The sequence below is a fragment of the Mixophyes fleayi genome, chromosome 3 (genome assembly GCF_038048845.1).
Source record: "Mixophyes fleayi isolate aMixFle1 chromosome 3, aMixFle1.hap1, whole genome shotgun sequence".
NCBI lineage: Eukaryota > Metazoa > Chordata > Amphibia > Anura > Limnodynastidae > Mixophyes > Mixophyes fleayi.
The window spans coordinates 9,790,770-9,809,300 of record NC_134404.1 but is presented as its reverse complement, the minus strand read 5'-3'; the positions used below and the strand labels follow the sequence as shown (position 1 = coordinate 9,809,300).

At 47.9% G+C, this 18,531-nt stretch overlaps 1 protein-coding gene across 6 annotated transcripts in view; it reads right to left on the bottom strand.

The window, feature by feature from the left end:
- Positions 1-18,531, bottom strand: part of DTNB (dystrobrevin beta) — a 145,820-nt gene that overhangs the window by 22,924 nt on the left and 104,365 nt on the right. For 3 of the 6 annotated variants that reach the window (XR_012689507.1, XM_075201085.1, XM_075201086.1), the window contains 2 exons: positions 6,904-6,981; positions 1,730-1,819 (listed from right to left, as the gene is read on the bottom strand). Coding sequence is in view for 4 of the 6 variants with exons in the window: in XM_075201085.1 (XP_075057186.1) it covers positions 1,730-1,819; positions 6,904-6,981 (168 nt within the window). In the remaining 2 variants the exon portion in view is untranslated. The remainder of the gene's footprint in view (positions 1-1,729; positions 1,820-6,903; positions 6,982-18,531) is intronic. The other 3 variants (XR_012689508.1, XM_075201087.1, XM_075201088.1) reach the window with 1 other exon arrangement.

The following is an 18,531-nucleotide window of genomic DNA, read 5'->3' as shown; positions in this document are numbered from 1 at the left end:
TCTAATTCCACCTCAGAATTTAAATTTACCCACCAATAAGAAACAAGACAGAAAAGGTCATTAATAATACATGTGATTAGCGCAGTGACTCTCACACTGATTGTGATTAGGGCAGTGACTCTCACACTGATTGTGATTAGCGCAGTGACTCTCACACTGATTGTGATTAGCGCAGTGACTCTCACACTGATTGTGATTAGCGCAGTGACTCTCACACTGATTGTGATTAGGGCAGAGACTCTCACACGGATTGTGATTAGGGCAGTGACTCTCACACGGATTGTGATTAGCGCAGTGACTCTCACACGGATTGTGATTAGGGCAGAGACTCTCACATGGATTGTGATTAGGGCAGAGACTCTCACACGGATTGTGATTAGGGCAGTGACTCTCACATGGATTGTGATTAGGGCAGAGACTCTCACACGGATTGTGATTAAGGCAGTGACTCTCACACGGATTGTGATTAGGGCAGAGACTCTCACATGGATTGTGATTAGGGCAGTGACTCTCACACGGATTGTGATTAGGGCAGTGACTCTCACACGGATTGTGATTAGGGCAGTGACTCTCACACGGATTGTGATTAGGGCAGTGACTCTCACACTGATTGTGATTAGCGCAGTGACTCTCACACTGATTGTGATTAGGGCAGAGACTCTCACACTGATTGTGATTAGGGCAGTGACTCTCACACTGATTGTGATTAGGGCAGTGACTCTCACACTGATTGTGATTAGGGCAGTGACTCTCACACTGATTGTGATTAGGGCAGTTACTCACACACCGATTGTGATTAGGGCAGTGACTCTCACACTGATTGTGATTAGGGCAGTGATTCTCACACGGATTGTGATTAGCGCAGTGACTCTCACGCTGATTGTGATTAGCGCAGTGACTCTCACGCTGATTGTGATTAGGGCAGTGACTCTCACACTGATTGTGATTAGGGCAGTGATTCTCACACTGATTGTGATTAGCGCAGTGACTCTCACACTGATTGTGATTAGCGCAGTGATTCTCACACTGATTGTGATTAGCGCAGTGACTCTCACACTGATTGTGATTAGGGCAGTGACTCTCACACTGATTGTGATTAGGGCAGTGACTCTCACACTGATTGTGATTAGGGCAGTTACTCACACACCGATTGTGATTAGGGCAGTGACTCTCACACTGATTGTGATTAGGGCAGTGATTCTCACACGGATTGTGATTAGCGCAGAGACTCTCACACTGATTGTGATTAGCGCAGTGACTCTCACACTGATTGTGATTAGGGCAGTGACTCTCACACTGATTGTGATTAGCGCAGTGACTCTCACACTGATTGTGATTAGGGCAGTGACTCTCACACTGATTGTGATTAGGGCAGTGATTCTCACACTGATTGTGATTAGCGCAGTGACTCTCACACTGATTGTGATTAGGGCAGTGATTCTCACACTGATTGTGATTAGCGCAGTGACTCTCACACTGATTGTGATTAGCGCAGTGATTCTTGGGATACACCATGTACTACGAGGTAATAGACTTGTTCCTCTGAGGAGGGCAGGAAGTGAATTAAGGAACTAGATTGGGTCTCCCATATCTATATTGTCAAATCTAACAATAATGTTAGTGACATGTTACAAATACAATACATAGTTATTAGTTGTAGTAAATTATTATCAATCACCAACAGGTGTTTTCTTATTGCGAAGGGCTAATAAATGTTCCTAAAACTAACCGTGTCTCATTGCGAAGCCGCGTCACATAGTCGGCTATCAGTGCGTGTTCATCGGGTACCCGGCCGGCCGTGTCCGAGCTGTTATGTAACCTAGTGACAAGCAGCAAGAAATGAGACACAATGTTACCAGGATGATGGGACCAGGGGCCCTTGGGGGCCGCAGCCTCCAGGAGCTGTGATGAATGAAACAGACAATAGTACATTTACATGAGATGAAATACATGCATGTCTCTCTAGTATATGTCAGACATGGTTATGTTCCTCATAGATGTCCTCCTCCATGTGGTCTCAGAGTACATACATCTGACGTGTGCTGTGCGTGTGCTCAGTGGTCAGGGGAAGGTGTAAGTAACGGATGGTGATGATGACAAACATCCCAACCCCAGGTAATTATTGTGAATGATGATTCGCCAACACTTACTGAGACTTTTTAGTCACTCGGTCATCGATTAGGACTGGTCACGCGTGTTGTACCAAACATACAGACATGTATTTATGTTGTACACATGTATGGAGCAGTCCAAGCTGCATGACCGAGGTTATACAAGTTTAACTCATACTTCATAGCGATGGGATTCTTACAATATAAAATAAAAGATTTCTGTACATGTTCACAAGCTGGGCGCATCATGAACTCTGAATACTAACGCTGTCAGTCGCACACACTGTGTGTAACGTTGTCAGTCGCACACACTGTGTGTAACGCTGTCAGTCGCACACACTGTGTGTAACGCTGTCAGCCGCACGCACTGTGTGTAACGATGTCAGCCGCATGCACTGTGTGTAACGCTGTCAGCCGCACGCACTGTGTGTAACGTTGTCAGTCGCACAGACTGTGTGTAACGCTGTCAGTCGCACAGACTGTGTGTAACGCTGTCAGTCGCACGCACTGTGTGTAACGTTGTCAGTCGCACGCACTGTGTGTAACGCTGTCAGTCGCACGCACTGTGTGTAACGCTGTCAGTCGCACGCACTGTGTGTAACGCTGTCAGCCGCACGCACTGTGTGTAACGATGTCAGCCGCACGCACTGTGTGTAACGCTGTCAGCCGCACGCACTGTGTGTAACGCTGTCAGCCGCACGCACTGTGTGTAACGCTGACAGCCGCACGCACTGTGTGTAACGCTGTCAGTCGCACGCAGTCGCACAGACTGTGTGTAACGCTGTCAGTCGCACAGACTGTGTGTAACGCTGTCAGTCGCACACACTGTGTGTAACGTTGTCAGTCGCACACACTGTGTGTAACGCTGTCAGACGCACGCACTGTGTGTAACGCTGTCAGCCGCACGCACTGTGTGTAACGTTGTCAGCCGCACGCACTGTGTGTAACGCTGTCAGACGCACGCACTGTGTGTAACGCTGTCAGACGCACGCACTGTGTGGAACGCTGTCAGCCGCACGCACTGTGTATAACGCTATCAGCCGCACGCACTGTGTGTAACGCTGTCAGCCGCACGCACTGTGTGTAACGCTGTCAGCCGCACGCACTGTGTGTAACGCTGTCAGTCGCACCCACTGTGTGTAACGCTGTCAGACGCACACACTGTGTGTAACGCTGTCAGCCGCACACACTGTGTGTAACGCTGTCAGACGCACACACTGTGTGTAACGCTGTCAGCCGCACGCACTGTGTGTAACGCTGTCAGCCGCACGCACTGTGTGTAACGCTATCAGCCGCACGCACTGTGTGTAACGTTGTCAGCCGCACGCACTGTGTGTAACGTTGTCAGCCGCACACACTGTGTGTAACGCTGTCAGTCGCACACACTATGTGGAACGCTGTCAGTCGCACGCACTGTGTGGAACGCTGTCAGTCGCACGCACTGTGTGGAACGCTGTCAGACGCACGCACTGTGTGTAACGCTGTCAGCCGCACGCACTGTGTGGAACGCTGTCAGCCGCACGCACTGTGTATAACGCTATCAGCCGCACGCACTGTGTGTAACGCTGTCAGCCGCACGCACTGTGTGTAACGTTGTCAGCCGCACGCACTGTGTGTAACGCTGTCAGCCGCACACACTGTGTGTAACGCTGTCAGTCGCACACACTTTGTGTAACGTTGTCAGCCGCACACACTGTGTGTAACGTTGTCAGCCGCACACACTGTGTGTAACGTTGTCAGCCGCACACACTGTGTGTAACGCTGTCAGTCGCACACACTTTGTGTAACGTTGTCAGCCGCACACACTGTGTGTAACGTTGTCAGCCGCACACACTTTGTGTAACGTTGTCAGTCGCACACACTGTGTGTAACGCTGTCAGTCGCACACACTATGTGGAACGCTGTCAGTCGCACACACTTTGTGTAACGTTGTCAGCCGCACACACTTTGTGGAACGCTGTCAGTCGCACACACTGTGTGTAACGCTGTCAGTCGCACACACTATGTGGAACGCTGTCAGTCGCACACACTTTGTGTAACGTTGTCAGCCGCACACACTTTGTGGAACGCTGTCAGTCGCACACACTGTGTGTAACGCTGTCAGTCGCACACACTATGTGGAACGCTGTCAGTCGCACGCACTGTGTGGAACGCTGTCAGTCGCACGCACTGTGTGGAACGCTGTCAGTCGCACACACTGTAACGCTGTCAGTCGCACGCACTGTGTGTAACGCTGTCAGTCGCACGCACTGTGTGTAACGTTGTCAGTCGCACGCACTGTGTGTAACGTTGTCAGCCGCACACACTGTGTGTAACGTTGTCAGCCGCACACACTGTGTGTAACGTTGTCAGCCGCACACACTGTGTGTAACGCTGTCAGTCGCACACACTTTGTGTAACGTTGTCAGCCGCACACACTGTGTGTAACGTTGTCAGCCGCACACACTTTGTGTAACGTTGTCAGTCGCACACACTGTGTGTAACGTTGTCCGTCACACTGAATGAGGCCCTTTGTGGGCAAGTCCTTAAATACACATCTTCCTCAATACCCTTCCCAGGCCCCAGACAAGACTTCCTGAACCCTAACAGGACATATAAGTAGCAGATAATCTGGGTGAATCAGGTTACTTATGTCTGAATACTGCTAATCAACTGTAAGATTAGTTTCAAGCAGATGTATTAAAGTAAAAAATTACTATTTTTCTGTAACTGTTTGTGGCCGATATGTCAAACCAGTAATCAGATTAGTAATATTGTGTGTATCTAAGTTGTGTACTGCACACAACAGTTTAATCTGCGCAGTAACTCTTACAGACCCGGCGGTGTCCGGTCTCACCCTGCACACGGGGATCAGATAATTGTGAGTAGTAAAATTCATGAGAGATTAAAGCGCTTTGGTAATAAAAATAATAAAAGTGATATAGAGACGATACTAAAAACGTCTAACTATACAAGTGCTCAATGTGTAAGATCTACAATCAGCCAGATGGAGGGGATTAGTGTAAAGAAAGTCTGTAATTAGTTCCACTAGAGCTCATTATAAAACAGGAGGGAGAGTTGTAGGGTAACAGCTATAGAAAGTACCAGCATTGGATTTCCAGTAACGAGCGCTGAACAGGACTGAGCGCCTACATCGTACCTCCTGCCTGTCATGACGAGGGCGCCAAGTAACTGAGGTCAGTGCACGGAGCGGGGATAGAGGTAGCACATGGAATCATTACTCACATAAACTACAAATACAGTTCCAGTAAAGTCACTACATCATAATAATAATAATAATAATAATAATAAAACAATTTGTCCTGAAACCGCTACTTGGGGCCTCAATAAAAAAATTGAGAAGTAAATAGAATATTTCTCATATCATCCTTATTCCTGGGTGGGTAGAGATCACAAAACACAGCCATGGAGTAAACGAGACACAGGACAGCAAACGCTGGGTGTGAGTGCGGTACAGATGGATAACCAGAAGGGGTTATACAATATCCCCTGTGAGTAGCTTCTATATAATCAGAGAGGGGTCTCCCACTGCCGCTCTGACAGTTAATTAGGTCATTGTGGGCAAAACTAGCCACAAATGGCAGTATGTATGGGTCAGACCCGATGGATCAGTGTCCAGGCAGGGATGGATAGTAAGGCAGTATATACACGACTGATCACCGACACTGGGAGGCCTCTCTCAGATTTGGCCATGTACGGTAATAAGCGTCTGGCCAAATATGAAAGACCAGACAGTTCCATGCACATGTAGACTCACATTAGGATATCATTAGTGTGGTGGGACGATGACCACATTTAATATATTATCAGATGTTGACTGGCAGACAGAACACACATCAGTTTATGGGCAATTAGGTCTTAAACAGCCCACCAAAACCCCCACATGTATGGGCACATTAAATGGACAATGGCTGAGTATGTGGTCATCATTGATCCATGCTACATCTCTTGGGTTTGTCCACACATACATACCAGGCAGGTGAGGTGTGGAGCGGCCAAAACCAAAATGGAAATCGTTTCGCACAGTTGATCGTTCTGATTATGCTGGTATGGTTATGGTAAACCTCACTCAATAAACCCTCCCTTGACCCTACTCCCCTTTCTCCCTTCATGACTTCACTTCCAAGCTTCTTGATCGGGTTGTTTACAGCTGTCTCACCTCCTTCCAATCCCTCCTTGACCCACTTTAATCTGACTTTTGCTCCCTCCACTTCAAATAAACCCCACCCCCACCAATGATATTCTCACTGCTAAATCTAAGGGTCACTTAACTCTGTTCTTATCCTTCCCGACCTCAGGAACATCTCCGGTATCCCACCCTTTGTCACCTTGGAAGGAACCAAAACTCTCATTCACTCCCTCGTAATCTCCTACCTAGACTACTGTAACCTCCTCCTCTCTGCCCTCCTCAAGACTACTGCTCGCCTTATTTACTCTCCGGCCGTGGTACCTCTGCTGACCCCATCTACCAGTCACTATACTGGCTCCTTATATCCCACCCCTCCGCTTTGCCACCAACCACCACCGTCTTGCCCCACTAATTACCTATTTGCACTGCTGCCTCCAGGATTTTGACGGTGCTGCTCCTGGGCTGTGGAACGCACACCAACGCCCTATTATGTATCTCTTCATTCAGTCCTATCAGCTCTCCTCCTAACTCATCTGGCCTATGGCAAGCGGGTGCTACTTATAAATAAAAGATAACAGTAATCCCCTGACTATAACCGGGCTGGCAGCTGATACTACACATGGGGCACATGCTCCGTTGATAAGCTGAGTGGCAGGAACGTACCTTTTAGTGGGTGTGGGCGCACCAGAGGAGATGTGAGTCACCATGGCATCGTTCATGTTCGTTAACTGGCGTGCTGGGCTGAAAGAAGAATAAAATCAAATTACCAAACTAAACTAAAAATGTGCTATAATATTATTTCACACAGAGAACTATTATTATTACAACATGGTTACACCAGACCTCCCTGGGTAAGAGAGACAGATTAGGGACTATGTTCGGGTGGCACAGGGGTACAGTGGCATTTCTGCCTTGTACAGCTTGTCATGGAAAAGGGAATTATTGTCTATAAATGAGATCTCTGCAAGAGCTGGACGTTCCCATAGGTGATTTTATTTACTCGGGTCTATGGTGCTTCCAGAAATCGCATGGAGTTATATTGTAATGCAATGAGAGGCATCATTTATCAATGTCCCTGTATATACCTTCTACTGTAAGAGGAACGGCCTAGAGAACAAGACGTTCCACACTTGGATACATCTGGTGAAAGCAGCACATGTACAAGGACAGCGCTGGTCTCATGTGACAGAGACGTTTCATGGATAACAGCCGTACGTAGGTGTATATTAAGAACACTCCACTAGTGGGGTACAATGGGATATCACATGTTATGTGTCCCTATAAGCTGCACAGAAATACAATGGCAAGAAGAAGAAACTAACATTGTTTTCTGCAGGGATTTGAGCACACATTGTTTACCTCCTACCATGTACTATTTTACAGGGGGTGCATCTTTCAGGACCCCACTGTTACCAGATTCCAGTAGCGTACTGAGAGAGCGGTCAGTAAAAACAGGAGAGGAGATTCAGGCTACCGCTCCGCATACAGTGAACACGACTTTCCATTGGACAACAGTCACGGCCAACCCAACAAGGAGCTGCCTTTAGTACACACCCATCAGGAACCGGTCTACAGTTAGAACAGGCGGAGTCTGCCAGCCTTGGCACCTCTCACTTCTCCCTGTTGGAATAGCTACCAGATCTATGCCTACGTTCTGGTAACAGGCAGTCTGAGTACAACCGCTAAGGGTGCACGGTGAGGCCGGGGGGAAGGGGGATCCATAACTACCGGGGGCTGTCTAAGGGCTTAAATAAATGAAACAGTCCGTAACAAGAGACACAAGTCTCATGAATCCCTTGTATGCAGCCATCCACCTCCTTCGGTCGTTTACAACAGGAGGTCCTCAGACATAAACAAACCCACACACTGTATCGTTTACAAAACAATCACAATTTTGGATTGTACATTGTATCAACTGCACCACACAAAGTACATGTCTATGAGAAATGGAATGGAATGGAGTGGAGTGGAGTGGAGTGGAATGGAGTGGAATGGAATGGAGTGGAGTGGAATGGAGTGGAGTGGAGTGGAGTGGAAGGGAGTGGAGTGGAATGGAATGGAGTGGAATGGAGTGGAGTGGAGTGGAATGGAGTGGAGTGGAATGGAGTGGAATGGAGTGGAGTGGAATGGAGTGGAATGGAATGGAGTGGAATGGAGTGGAGTGGAGTGGAATGGAGTGGAGTGGAATGGAGTGGAGTGGAATGGAGTGGAGTGGAGTGGAATGGAGTGGAGTGGAATGGAGTGGAATGGAATGGAGTGGAGTGGAGTGGAGTGGAATGGAGTGGAGTGGAATGGAATGGAGTGGAGTGGAATGGACTGCATCTACTAAACAAAACTGAAATGTTTCCCCACAGACAGCCGACATCTCTCTCATTAAACACAACATGGGCAGTCAGTGACAAAGCAACAGATCCGATTCATTAAAATATTTTCTACTCACCCCATTTATCCAAAGTAATTGTATTATGTGAATGAATTTGATTACTGGTCGTCAACACACAGATACATTTCTGAACAACTCAATTACATTGTCTGACCAGAAGCTGCTGATCTCACGCTGACAACAAGCAGAGTCTGCAGCCTGGAGACAGACAGCAGAATAAAGATCAGACAGCGCCCGGCACCAGCGCAATGAGGAACGGAAGAGGCTGTTAATACTTATCCCCGGAGAATGGCGTTCTAGATACCATCAATTATCAGCCCAACGTGTTTCCAGTATCCTCTGACAATAACTTTACTGTTAACTCTGCCCTGTCATTGTCCCCCCTCCTACAATGAGACAATCAGACATGTCTCCCCCTCCTACAATGAGAGAATCAGACATGTCTCCCCCTCCTACAATGAGAGAATCAGACATGTCCCCCCTCCTACAATGAGAGAATCAGACATGTCTCCCCCTCCTACAATGAGAGAATCAGACATGTCTCCCCCTCCTACAATTAGAGAATCAGACATGTCTCCCCCTCCTACAATTAGAGAATCAGACATGTCCCCCCTCCTACAATGAGAGAATCAGACATGTCCCCCCCTCCTACAATGAGAGATTCGGACATGTCTCCTCCTCCTACAATGAGAGAATCAGACATGTCTCCCCCTCCTACAATGAGAGAATCAGACATGTCCCCCCTCCTACAATGAGAGAATCAGACATGTCCCCCCCTCCTACAATGAGAGATTCGGACATGTCTCCTCCTCCTACAATGAGAGAATCAGACATGTCTCCCCCTCCTACAATGAGAGAATCAGACATGTCTCCCCCTCCTACAATCAGACATGTCTCCCCCTCCTACAATGAGAGAATCAGACATGTCTCCCCCTCCTACAATCAGACATGTCTCCCCCTCCTACAATGAGACAATCAGACATGTCTCCCCCTCCTACAATGAGAGAATCAGACATGTCTCCCCCTCCTACAATGAGAGAATCAGACATGTCTCCCCCTCCTACAATGAGACAATCAGACATGTCTCCCCCTCCTACAATGAGACAATCAGACATGTCTCCCCCTCCTACAATGAGAGAATCAGACATGTCTCGCCCTCCTACAATGACAGAATCAGACATGTCTCCTCCTCCTACAATGAGACAATCAGACATGTCTCCCCCTCCTACAATGAGACAATCAGACATGTCTCCCCCTCCTACAATGAGACAATCAGACATGTCTCCCCCTCCTACAATGAGACAATCAGACATGTCTCCCCCTCCTACAATGAGACAATCAGACATGTCTCCCCCTCCTACAATGAGAGTGTGACAGGATGGACCTCCTATGCCACCCTGTTCATTTTGCTGGGGACTGGCTGGGCTTGTCCCCTTTCTTTTTTTCCAAAATGTGCCCCTCTAACACACTAGTAGTGGCTTTCTGCTGCCACCACTAGGCTCCTTCAATAGCAAATGCTTCCTTTTGGGTATCTCTTGCTGCAAAGGTACCCCCTTGCTGGTACACCTGGGCTGGTACCCCTGACCTCATTGCTTTCAGATCAGGGTGTGTGAATGGTTCCCCCTGGTATATCACACTGGCCAGAGTTGCAGGGTAGTGGGCAGAGCGTTGGTACTGGATGCAGAATCTCAATCTCAGAACAGCCAGATAACAGATTAGATTTGGTCTAATCTGTAGGTCACAGGAAATACCGCAGGTAAGTAGTCGTCAAAGCAGGATCTTGCAGCAGTGATGTTTTTAGCTCAAGTATCCTAATAAGGACAGTTACACGCTAGTTTGAGGTACTAGCATACATACATCCAAAAAGTTACAGATGGGCCGATACATTATATGGTCAAACAGGCTCTTTTTATACAGTTTTGGGGACACAGGCTGGCAGGAAGTAATCCAGCCTCCTGTCCCAGCTGGCACCTCAACGTCTGATATATTACTCATTTTGTAACAGGTTGTGATATATCCTCTAAGCTTGGATTTTAAATGCAATTTATACTTAACAAAATTTACACCAATGTTTGAGTTCCCAAATGTCAGGCGCCGTCCCACGATCTCTCCGGGACGGTCGCCTGTGCTGAATCCTCGCACGTCACTTCCGCGATGATTCAGTGCGTCCTCTTGGACGCGCAGGTCTAGGTCTCAGTGGCAGCTGATGACAGCGCTGCCACTCTCCAGCTCCCCATTGGCCATTCACACTATTTAAGGCACTTCCTGGCTACCCCCTGTCCCAGAGTATCAGGTCCACTTACCTGCCTCCAGTGCTCCAGTATTCCTGTACCTTGCTTGTATCCGACTCTTCTGCCTGCCTGTGACCCTTTGACACGGACCGTTTGACTACCTCTTTTGGATCTCCCTGTTGTACTGTTCTTCCTGAACGTTACCGACCCGGGTTGCCTCACCATCCCTCCAAATACTCCTTGTGTACCTCCATTAACAGCACAGTTACCGACCCGGCTTGTCTGGCAACTCTTCTCTCGTGCCTCGCTATCTGACTCGTGGAAGGACCGCGACCTGCGTGTCTCCTGCAGCGGAGACCATACCTCCTTGCGGGGGTCCCTGGTGTATACCAGGGGCACGTTAGATTCCGCACCTTCCTCCAAGTAGTGCCAACAAAAGCAGGTACGCAAAGCTTAGTCGTGACACCAAATCACTTGCTATAAACTTTATTCACGTAGTTCGTCTATCTTGCTAACAAGGCAGGATACAGGTAACTACCCCCGGCTGTTTATTCAGGCTAAAAAAGTATTGGTCACTCACAGATGAAAAATGTCTTATTAGCCTAATTGGGACTTCGTCTAGAGAGAGCTACAAAACCATATCATTACATATTGTCTCAAAAATAAAACATTTCCATACAAAATAGTTACTAATACAAAAATCGGTACATTTGCAATGATATAAATTGGCGCACAGCGCTACTAATTTAAATGTATTCATACAATAAGTTATTTATAAGTGATGCAGCCACCCCCCCCTCCCCCCTTGTTCATGCGAGCCACCAGCGGGCCGTATCACCACGATTTGGCTCCTGGTTCCACAGTTTCTTGAGCATAGACAAATTAGGCAACCGGCTTATCGGGTCTCACCAGAGGCCAAGTGTATATACTGGGAGGTGCAGGAGATGCCTGAGCTAGGTGTGATCCAGGATTCAGCTCTTACCGCCGTGACAGTCTGTCCGCATTGCTGTGGGCCTTTCCTTGCTTGTGCACAATATGAAAGTCATAAATTTGAAGTGCAAGGCTTTCACCACAACAGTCTGCCATTCACCCCTGAGGTGTGTTGTAGCCAATTTAGAGTCCGTCACCACCGTGAAATGTCTTACATACAAATAAAAGTCTCTTCACTGCCAAAACAATGGGCAAACATTCAGTAGATCATCATCATCATCAACATATATTTATATAGCGCCAGCAAATTCCGTAGCGCTTTACAATTGGGAAGAAACATTAATAAAACAATACTACATACAGACAGAGAGGTAAGAGGGCCATGCTCGCAAGCTTACAATCTATGGGACAATGGGAGTTTGAAACACAAGGGCACCTGCTTAGATAAGCCAAGGGGCTCCTCCCCATCTAGCCCCACCTGGCTAAGTACTGCTCCCAGTCCATACCGTGACGCATCAGTTTGCACAATAAAGTCCTTGACATAAATGGGCGCCAACAGTCTTGGAGCTCGCACCAGGGTTTCCTTCAATGATTGAAATGCCAGCTCACAATCGGGTGTCCAGTCAACTACTTTGGGGAATTTTTTTTTAGTGAGATCTGTCAGGGGTGTCGCCACAGTACTAAAGTCTGGGACAAAACATCTGTGGTACCCTGGGATCACAAAGAAAGCCAGTACTTGCTTATGGGTAGTGGGCTGGGGCCAGTCATGGATTGCCTCTACCTTAGCTAGTTTGGACCTAACCCTACCTCCCTCCCACAAAATGCCCCAGGTACTGTAACTCTGACATCCCGAAATGACATTTGTCTGCTTTGATGGTCAGACCTGCCCTACATGGTTCAGATGGTCCTCCCAGGATTTATTGAAAATGGCAATGTCATCCAAGTAAGCCTGAACAAAACCTTTACACCCTACCAGCAAGTAATCAATCACATGTTGGAAGGTGGCTGGCACTTTCTTCATCTCAAATGACATTGATGTTCCTGAGCCTCTGGTGTCTACCAATACCCCTTGCTCAAGTTAAAGGTTGAAATATCCTTTGCCCCAGTTAACTCGTCTAACAGAGCGTCAAGGCGGGGCATGGGACAGGCATCAGAAACGATCACTTTGTTCAACCAGCGATAATCTATGCAAAACCGCATTGTCTTGTTCTTCTTGGGAACCCAAACAGCGGCGAGCGCCTATTGACTGCACAATAGCTGGATCACACCTAGCTCAAGCATCTCCTGCACCTCCCTGTATATACGCTCTTTGGCCTCTGGTGAGACCCGATAAGCGGGATGTCTAATTTGCCTATGCTCACCACTGTCCCCGTGGTGCATCACCAAGGAAGTCCAGCTCTGCTTTCTAGTAAACTGAGTTGCAAAGAGCCGTAGCATCGGCTCAAACTGCTCACTCTTGCGGGCACTCAACTGCTCATCCCAGCCCTCTTCCTATACACCACCTTCACCCTCTGGCATCCGCGAGGAGGTCAGGTAGTGGGTCACTTCCTGGTTCCTCAGTCGGTAAGCAGCAAACCACTGGTACAGATTCCATACGCTTGTGGTATGCCTTCAACATATTCACGTGGTATGTCCGTTGCGGACTACCATTGCTATCAAATGACATCACATAGGTGATGTGACTTAGACATTTTGAGATCATGTACGGTCGAGCCCTGGCAGCCTGGAGCTTGTGGGCATAGGAACAAGAATCTTCAGCCCTATCTCAAATACTCTCACGCACTTGCTGAGAGGTTTGGCAGGCAGCATACTCAGTCCCCCCCCCCCCCCCCTCCGAAGTTACAAATTCCCATAGCATGTGCTTCAGAGTGCAGGTGAAACGCTCGCACAGTCCGTTAGTCTGGGGATGGTAGGGGGCAGTACGAAGTTACCGCACTCCGCCCAGAGACACTGGCTAGTTCACTCATGAACTATCTCTCTTGATTGGTTAGGATCTCACTTGGGAACCCTACTCTGCTAAATATTCCCAGCAGCGCGCCTGCTACCTTTTCCACAGTGATGTTGGAAAGAGCCACATCCTCTGGATACCAGGTAGCGCAGTCCACCACGGTGAGGATGTACCACTTCCCCGATCTAATGGGCAAAAGCAGTGGACTTACAATGTCCGCAGGCACTCGCTGGAAAAGTTCCCCAACTATTGGCAAGGACCTGAGGAGAGCACGAGCACACGCCACTGACACACATCACAGGACTTACAGTAGGCCTGGACATCATCCAACATTCCAGGCCAGAAAAAGTTCTGTATCAGGCACTTCAGTGTTCGGTCACTTCCCTGGTTTCCAGCTATTGGGATTTTGTGGGAAAATGATATCAGTTGCACGCAAAAGCTCCGTGGAACCACCAGTTGAACTTGTTCCCAGACTGGTCTATCCCCATCTACCTTCCTAGCTGCCTGGTACAGCAGCCCTTTACGTCAACTCACACTCCCCACCTCCATCCTTAAAAGGCCACTGCCAGCTTGGGATCATGCCTCCCAGCGAGGTATCAGAGAGCTGACCTGTCCTGAACTCCTTCCTGTGACCCTCACTATCATCTAAGTCGGGACACTCTGCAGGGTATCTAGGTTAGGGTTACTAGGGTCAATCAAAGGAAGGTTACTGTTGTCAGATATACTGTGGTCAGCTATACTCACTGTCAGAGCTGGCATACAGCTAGGGGCAGGAGCATCACCGGGCACCACGACCATATCAGATTGGCTTGAAACAACATCCTCTGCATTGCTAAGTGACATAGGGCTAGATTTACTAAGCTGCGGGTTTGAAAAGGTGGGGATGTTGCCTATAGCAACCAATCAGATTCTAGCTGTCATTTTGTAGAAGGTACTAAATAAATGAAATCTAGAATCTGATTGGTTGCTATAGGCAACATCCCCACTTTTTCAAACCCGCAGCTTAGTAAATCTAGCCCATAGTCTTTCCAGAAGCAAAGAGCTGGCTGGTTACTGACGAACTAGCAGCTGTGATCTTTTCCTCTAGGCTGGTATGTGCAGGGGGAGATCCTGAAGATTGAGAAATGCGGTTACAATTCCATTCCCAACATCGCTGCCCAAGTTCACATCGGTTGGGCCATACATGACGGCAACATTTCGCCATTTCTGGCCATCTCCTCAGTCCAGATACAGCCTTGCTACAGGCACTTCCATTTCCAGTCCATCTGCCACAGTAACTTTGGCAGTGCGACTCTGCAATACTGCGGCAGGATCAATAAGATGGGGACTCACTATAGTGATTGAGGCCAGAGTCTCTTAGTCCTTCTTCCTGCAGGGGTCCCAAATATTCAGGCTGCAGGTTCCTTCATGTGTTTTTATGGGGAATATTGGACAAACAAGTGACTCTTTCCTCCAAGTCACGCCACACTCCGTTGGGCTGGCAGGGGTGGAAAGAGTCTCTACAGGCTTACCTTCAATAGTTAGGCAAGTCAGCCGGGACCCAGAACCCAGAGATTAAGGGCACGAGTCTGGGGTCCTTGGTGTGACCGGTTTTCCCGCAGCTGTAGCACTTCTTCTCCAGCCTGGGCTCAAATGGTCTCTGATAACTCCCAGTGACAGGGCAGGACAGTGACTGGTGAGAGGACACTTGCTTTTGGGAGGGAGTATAAAAGTGGTGTCCCCGATTGTACAGTCCTTTGGGGTTGGCTGTTAACCTGGCGTTTCTGCCAGTGTGGCCTAACAGTCACATAATGATCTGCTAACTGGGCGGCATCTTCCTCCGGAGCGCACCAGCGGTTAAACTGCTCTTAGCACATTAAGTCTATTACCTCCTCCACGGCCTGTGCACCAGCTCCGTACACCCACTGGCCGACTCCACAGCCAGCTGGAAAACTCATGGGTAGCGTGGAGGTTCTTGGCACGGTCCCAGAACTTTTTTCGATAGGTTTCTGGGGTAATAGCGTACCGTTTGAGGGTCATTTTTACTATATCATAGTACACACAGTCCTCTGATGACACTCCACGATAGGCCTCCACTGCACGTCTTTGCAGTGTGGACACCAAATGCTTGACACATTCCACTTTGGGTACATCATGCAGCCTGCAGGTCCTTTCAAATACTTGCAGATACTTGTTAATATTACAAACACTGTCCTTAAAGTTAGGGATAGGTAAAGATGATAATCCTGATCTGCTGGCACCTTTCCCTTTTGGCGCCATGCCTCGATGACCTGTAACGGCTCAGCTGCAGTTGCCTTATCCCCTAAGGCCTCCAGCTAGACCCTAAGCCCAGCTGCTCAGCGCTCATTATAGGACAGAGGGGCTGGTTCTGCTGGTATCGTCTGTTGAGAAGAGTGCGCTGCTGTCTGGGGGTCTAGTTCACCTTGTTCTCGGTTTTCAACTGGGCTGCCATCTTGGCCACTGCCACCATCAGTTTCCACCACCGGGGTACCATGCCCTCAGCGGCTCTCTCATCTCCGCCCTCTTTGGCGAATTCCAAACAGGGTGGAGATGAGAGAGGCACTGCACAGAGTCTGAAGGTCTGCCCTGGAAATGTTGGTGTAATCAGACATCCTGTGTATTCTCCTGGCTACAGTTATTCCTCTACTGAATAACTCGGCTCTCCTGACTGGTGCATAAAAGCCGCCTGGGGTAATCCCACCGCTGCCACCAGAAATCTGTGACAGGATGGACCTCCTTTGCCACCCTGTCCATATCTCTGGGGAACGGCTGGACTTGCCTTGCTAACGTCTACTTTCATTAACCCAAAATGTGCCAGCACTTATAATGCCACTAGTATTATAATCCAGACTATACACACAGGGCTGATGAAAAGATGGCCGCAATTGTGCCCCATATTGAAGACGCAAATCGCTAAAAAAGCTGCAATTACCGCAAGAAACGTGCAGACCTACACCCTTAGCACATGCACCAGGATTACGCCAGGCATTTGTCACGTACACTTACATCCACGTTTATAACCATTTATATCGTTTGCAAAATATATATTTATTATTAGAAAATAAAACTTCAGAACCTCTCTAATACAGGAGAAACCACTCCCCGTCTTGTGTATATGGGAAAAAAAAAGAAACAAAAAAAAGAACACACACACACACAAAAGTAACAAAAGCACCTATCAGCGTCAGCAGAGAGTACACAAACAGCCAATCACAAGAAGTTTACTATCATCATGTGCAAATAATGCGACTTGGAAAGACTTATACGAGTCCTGCCCTGCACTTGTTTGAATCTGCGTAGTCAGCTCTTACTGTATCCGCCCTACGTTACAAAGGGCTCCCTCCCTCCTCCGTTCCACAGAAATCAGCTGCCCTCTTTCCCGGGCAAGCGCAGAGAGATTTCATGTAAGATACACTATGGAAACTGGCGTAGCAATCACTCTGCATCAGGCCGTGGTCTCACAACCAACCAAATTAACTGCAATGTCACAAGCTGATAAATACTAGTCTGAAATGGAAACTGACTGAGGACTCAGCTGGTGGACAAGATACAATAAAGTGAATTATCAGAATCAATGGCTGGAGCTCTAAGAGTGGTCAGACAGGATATACATTTGTTCTACCATGTCTATAGACAAGCCAGTCATATCCACAGGCTAGCAGTACACGTGATATTCCAGTGTACATATAAAAACGTGGCACAGGAAGACCGCAAAATAAGAGCTGCTGAAAACGAATAAGAAAAAATGTCTCCATATTATCATACAAGTTAACCCGTGCATGATACTCATGCATTCTAGTCAAATCAAGCTACTTAAGGTCTTAAAAAGGTTCTTGTCATGCATTTGGGCCTAGCCCAGGCCTCCTCAGGGGAAGAGCGTTACTTCCCGAAGCAAGCGCCCTTTTTTAACGTGGTTTTGTCCACATGTCACCACCTCATCATTCTTCTCCATCACCTCATCCTTCATCTTCATCGCCACATCCTTCATCAAGCTACTTAAGGTGTTAAAATCTCCCCACTGTCACCCCCGACAACCACCAACCACTCCCAACTGTCACTTCTCCTTCAAGAAATATATAGGTCAGTGTATAACTCTGCCCAGCAGGTGGTGCTGCAGCTTGGTTTTTTTTTTCCCACACACGCCACTTGGCATTTATATAGTAGATAATGCTAAGAATTTAGTAGGTCAGTGTATAACTCCGCCCAGCAGGTGGCGCTGCAGCTTGTTTTTTTTTTCACACACAGACTAACACACGCCGCTAGGCTTATATATATTAGATCAGCCCAACGGACTGATTATAATAGATGCAATTCACTGTGTAAGTCTCAGAATTGTCTTTTGTTCCCCACATCCTATCTCTCTTGAAATCCTGACATCTAAGAAACAGTTTCAGAATACGCACATATTTCACACAAGTCACTTTAACACAAGAACTCACAATATCCCGCAGTGACTATTGCAATTCCCTAACCAGACTGTTACCTCTACAATCGATTTTGACTAATTTTCCCCATTATAGAGACACACGTGGAGGAGAGGGGACACTACTGTGACTCACGAGGAGGAGAGGGGACACTAATGTGACACACGAGGAGGAGAGAGGACACTACTGTGACACACGAGGAGGAGAGAGGACACTACTGTGACACACGAGGAGGAGAGAAGACACTACTGTGACACACGAGGAGGAGAGAGGACACTACTGTGACGCATGAGGAGGAGAGAGGACACTACTGTGACGCATGAGGAGGAGAGAGGACACTAATGTGACGCATGAGGAGGAGAGAGGACACTAATG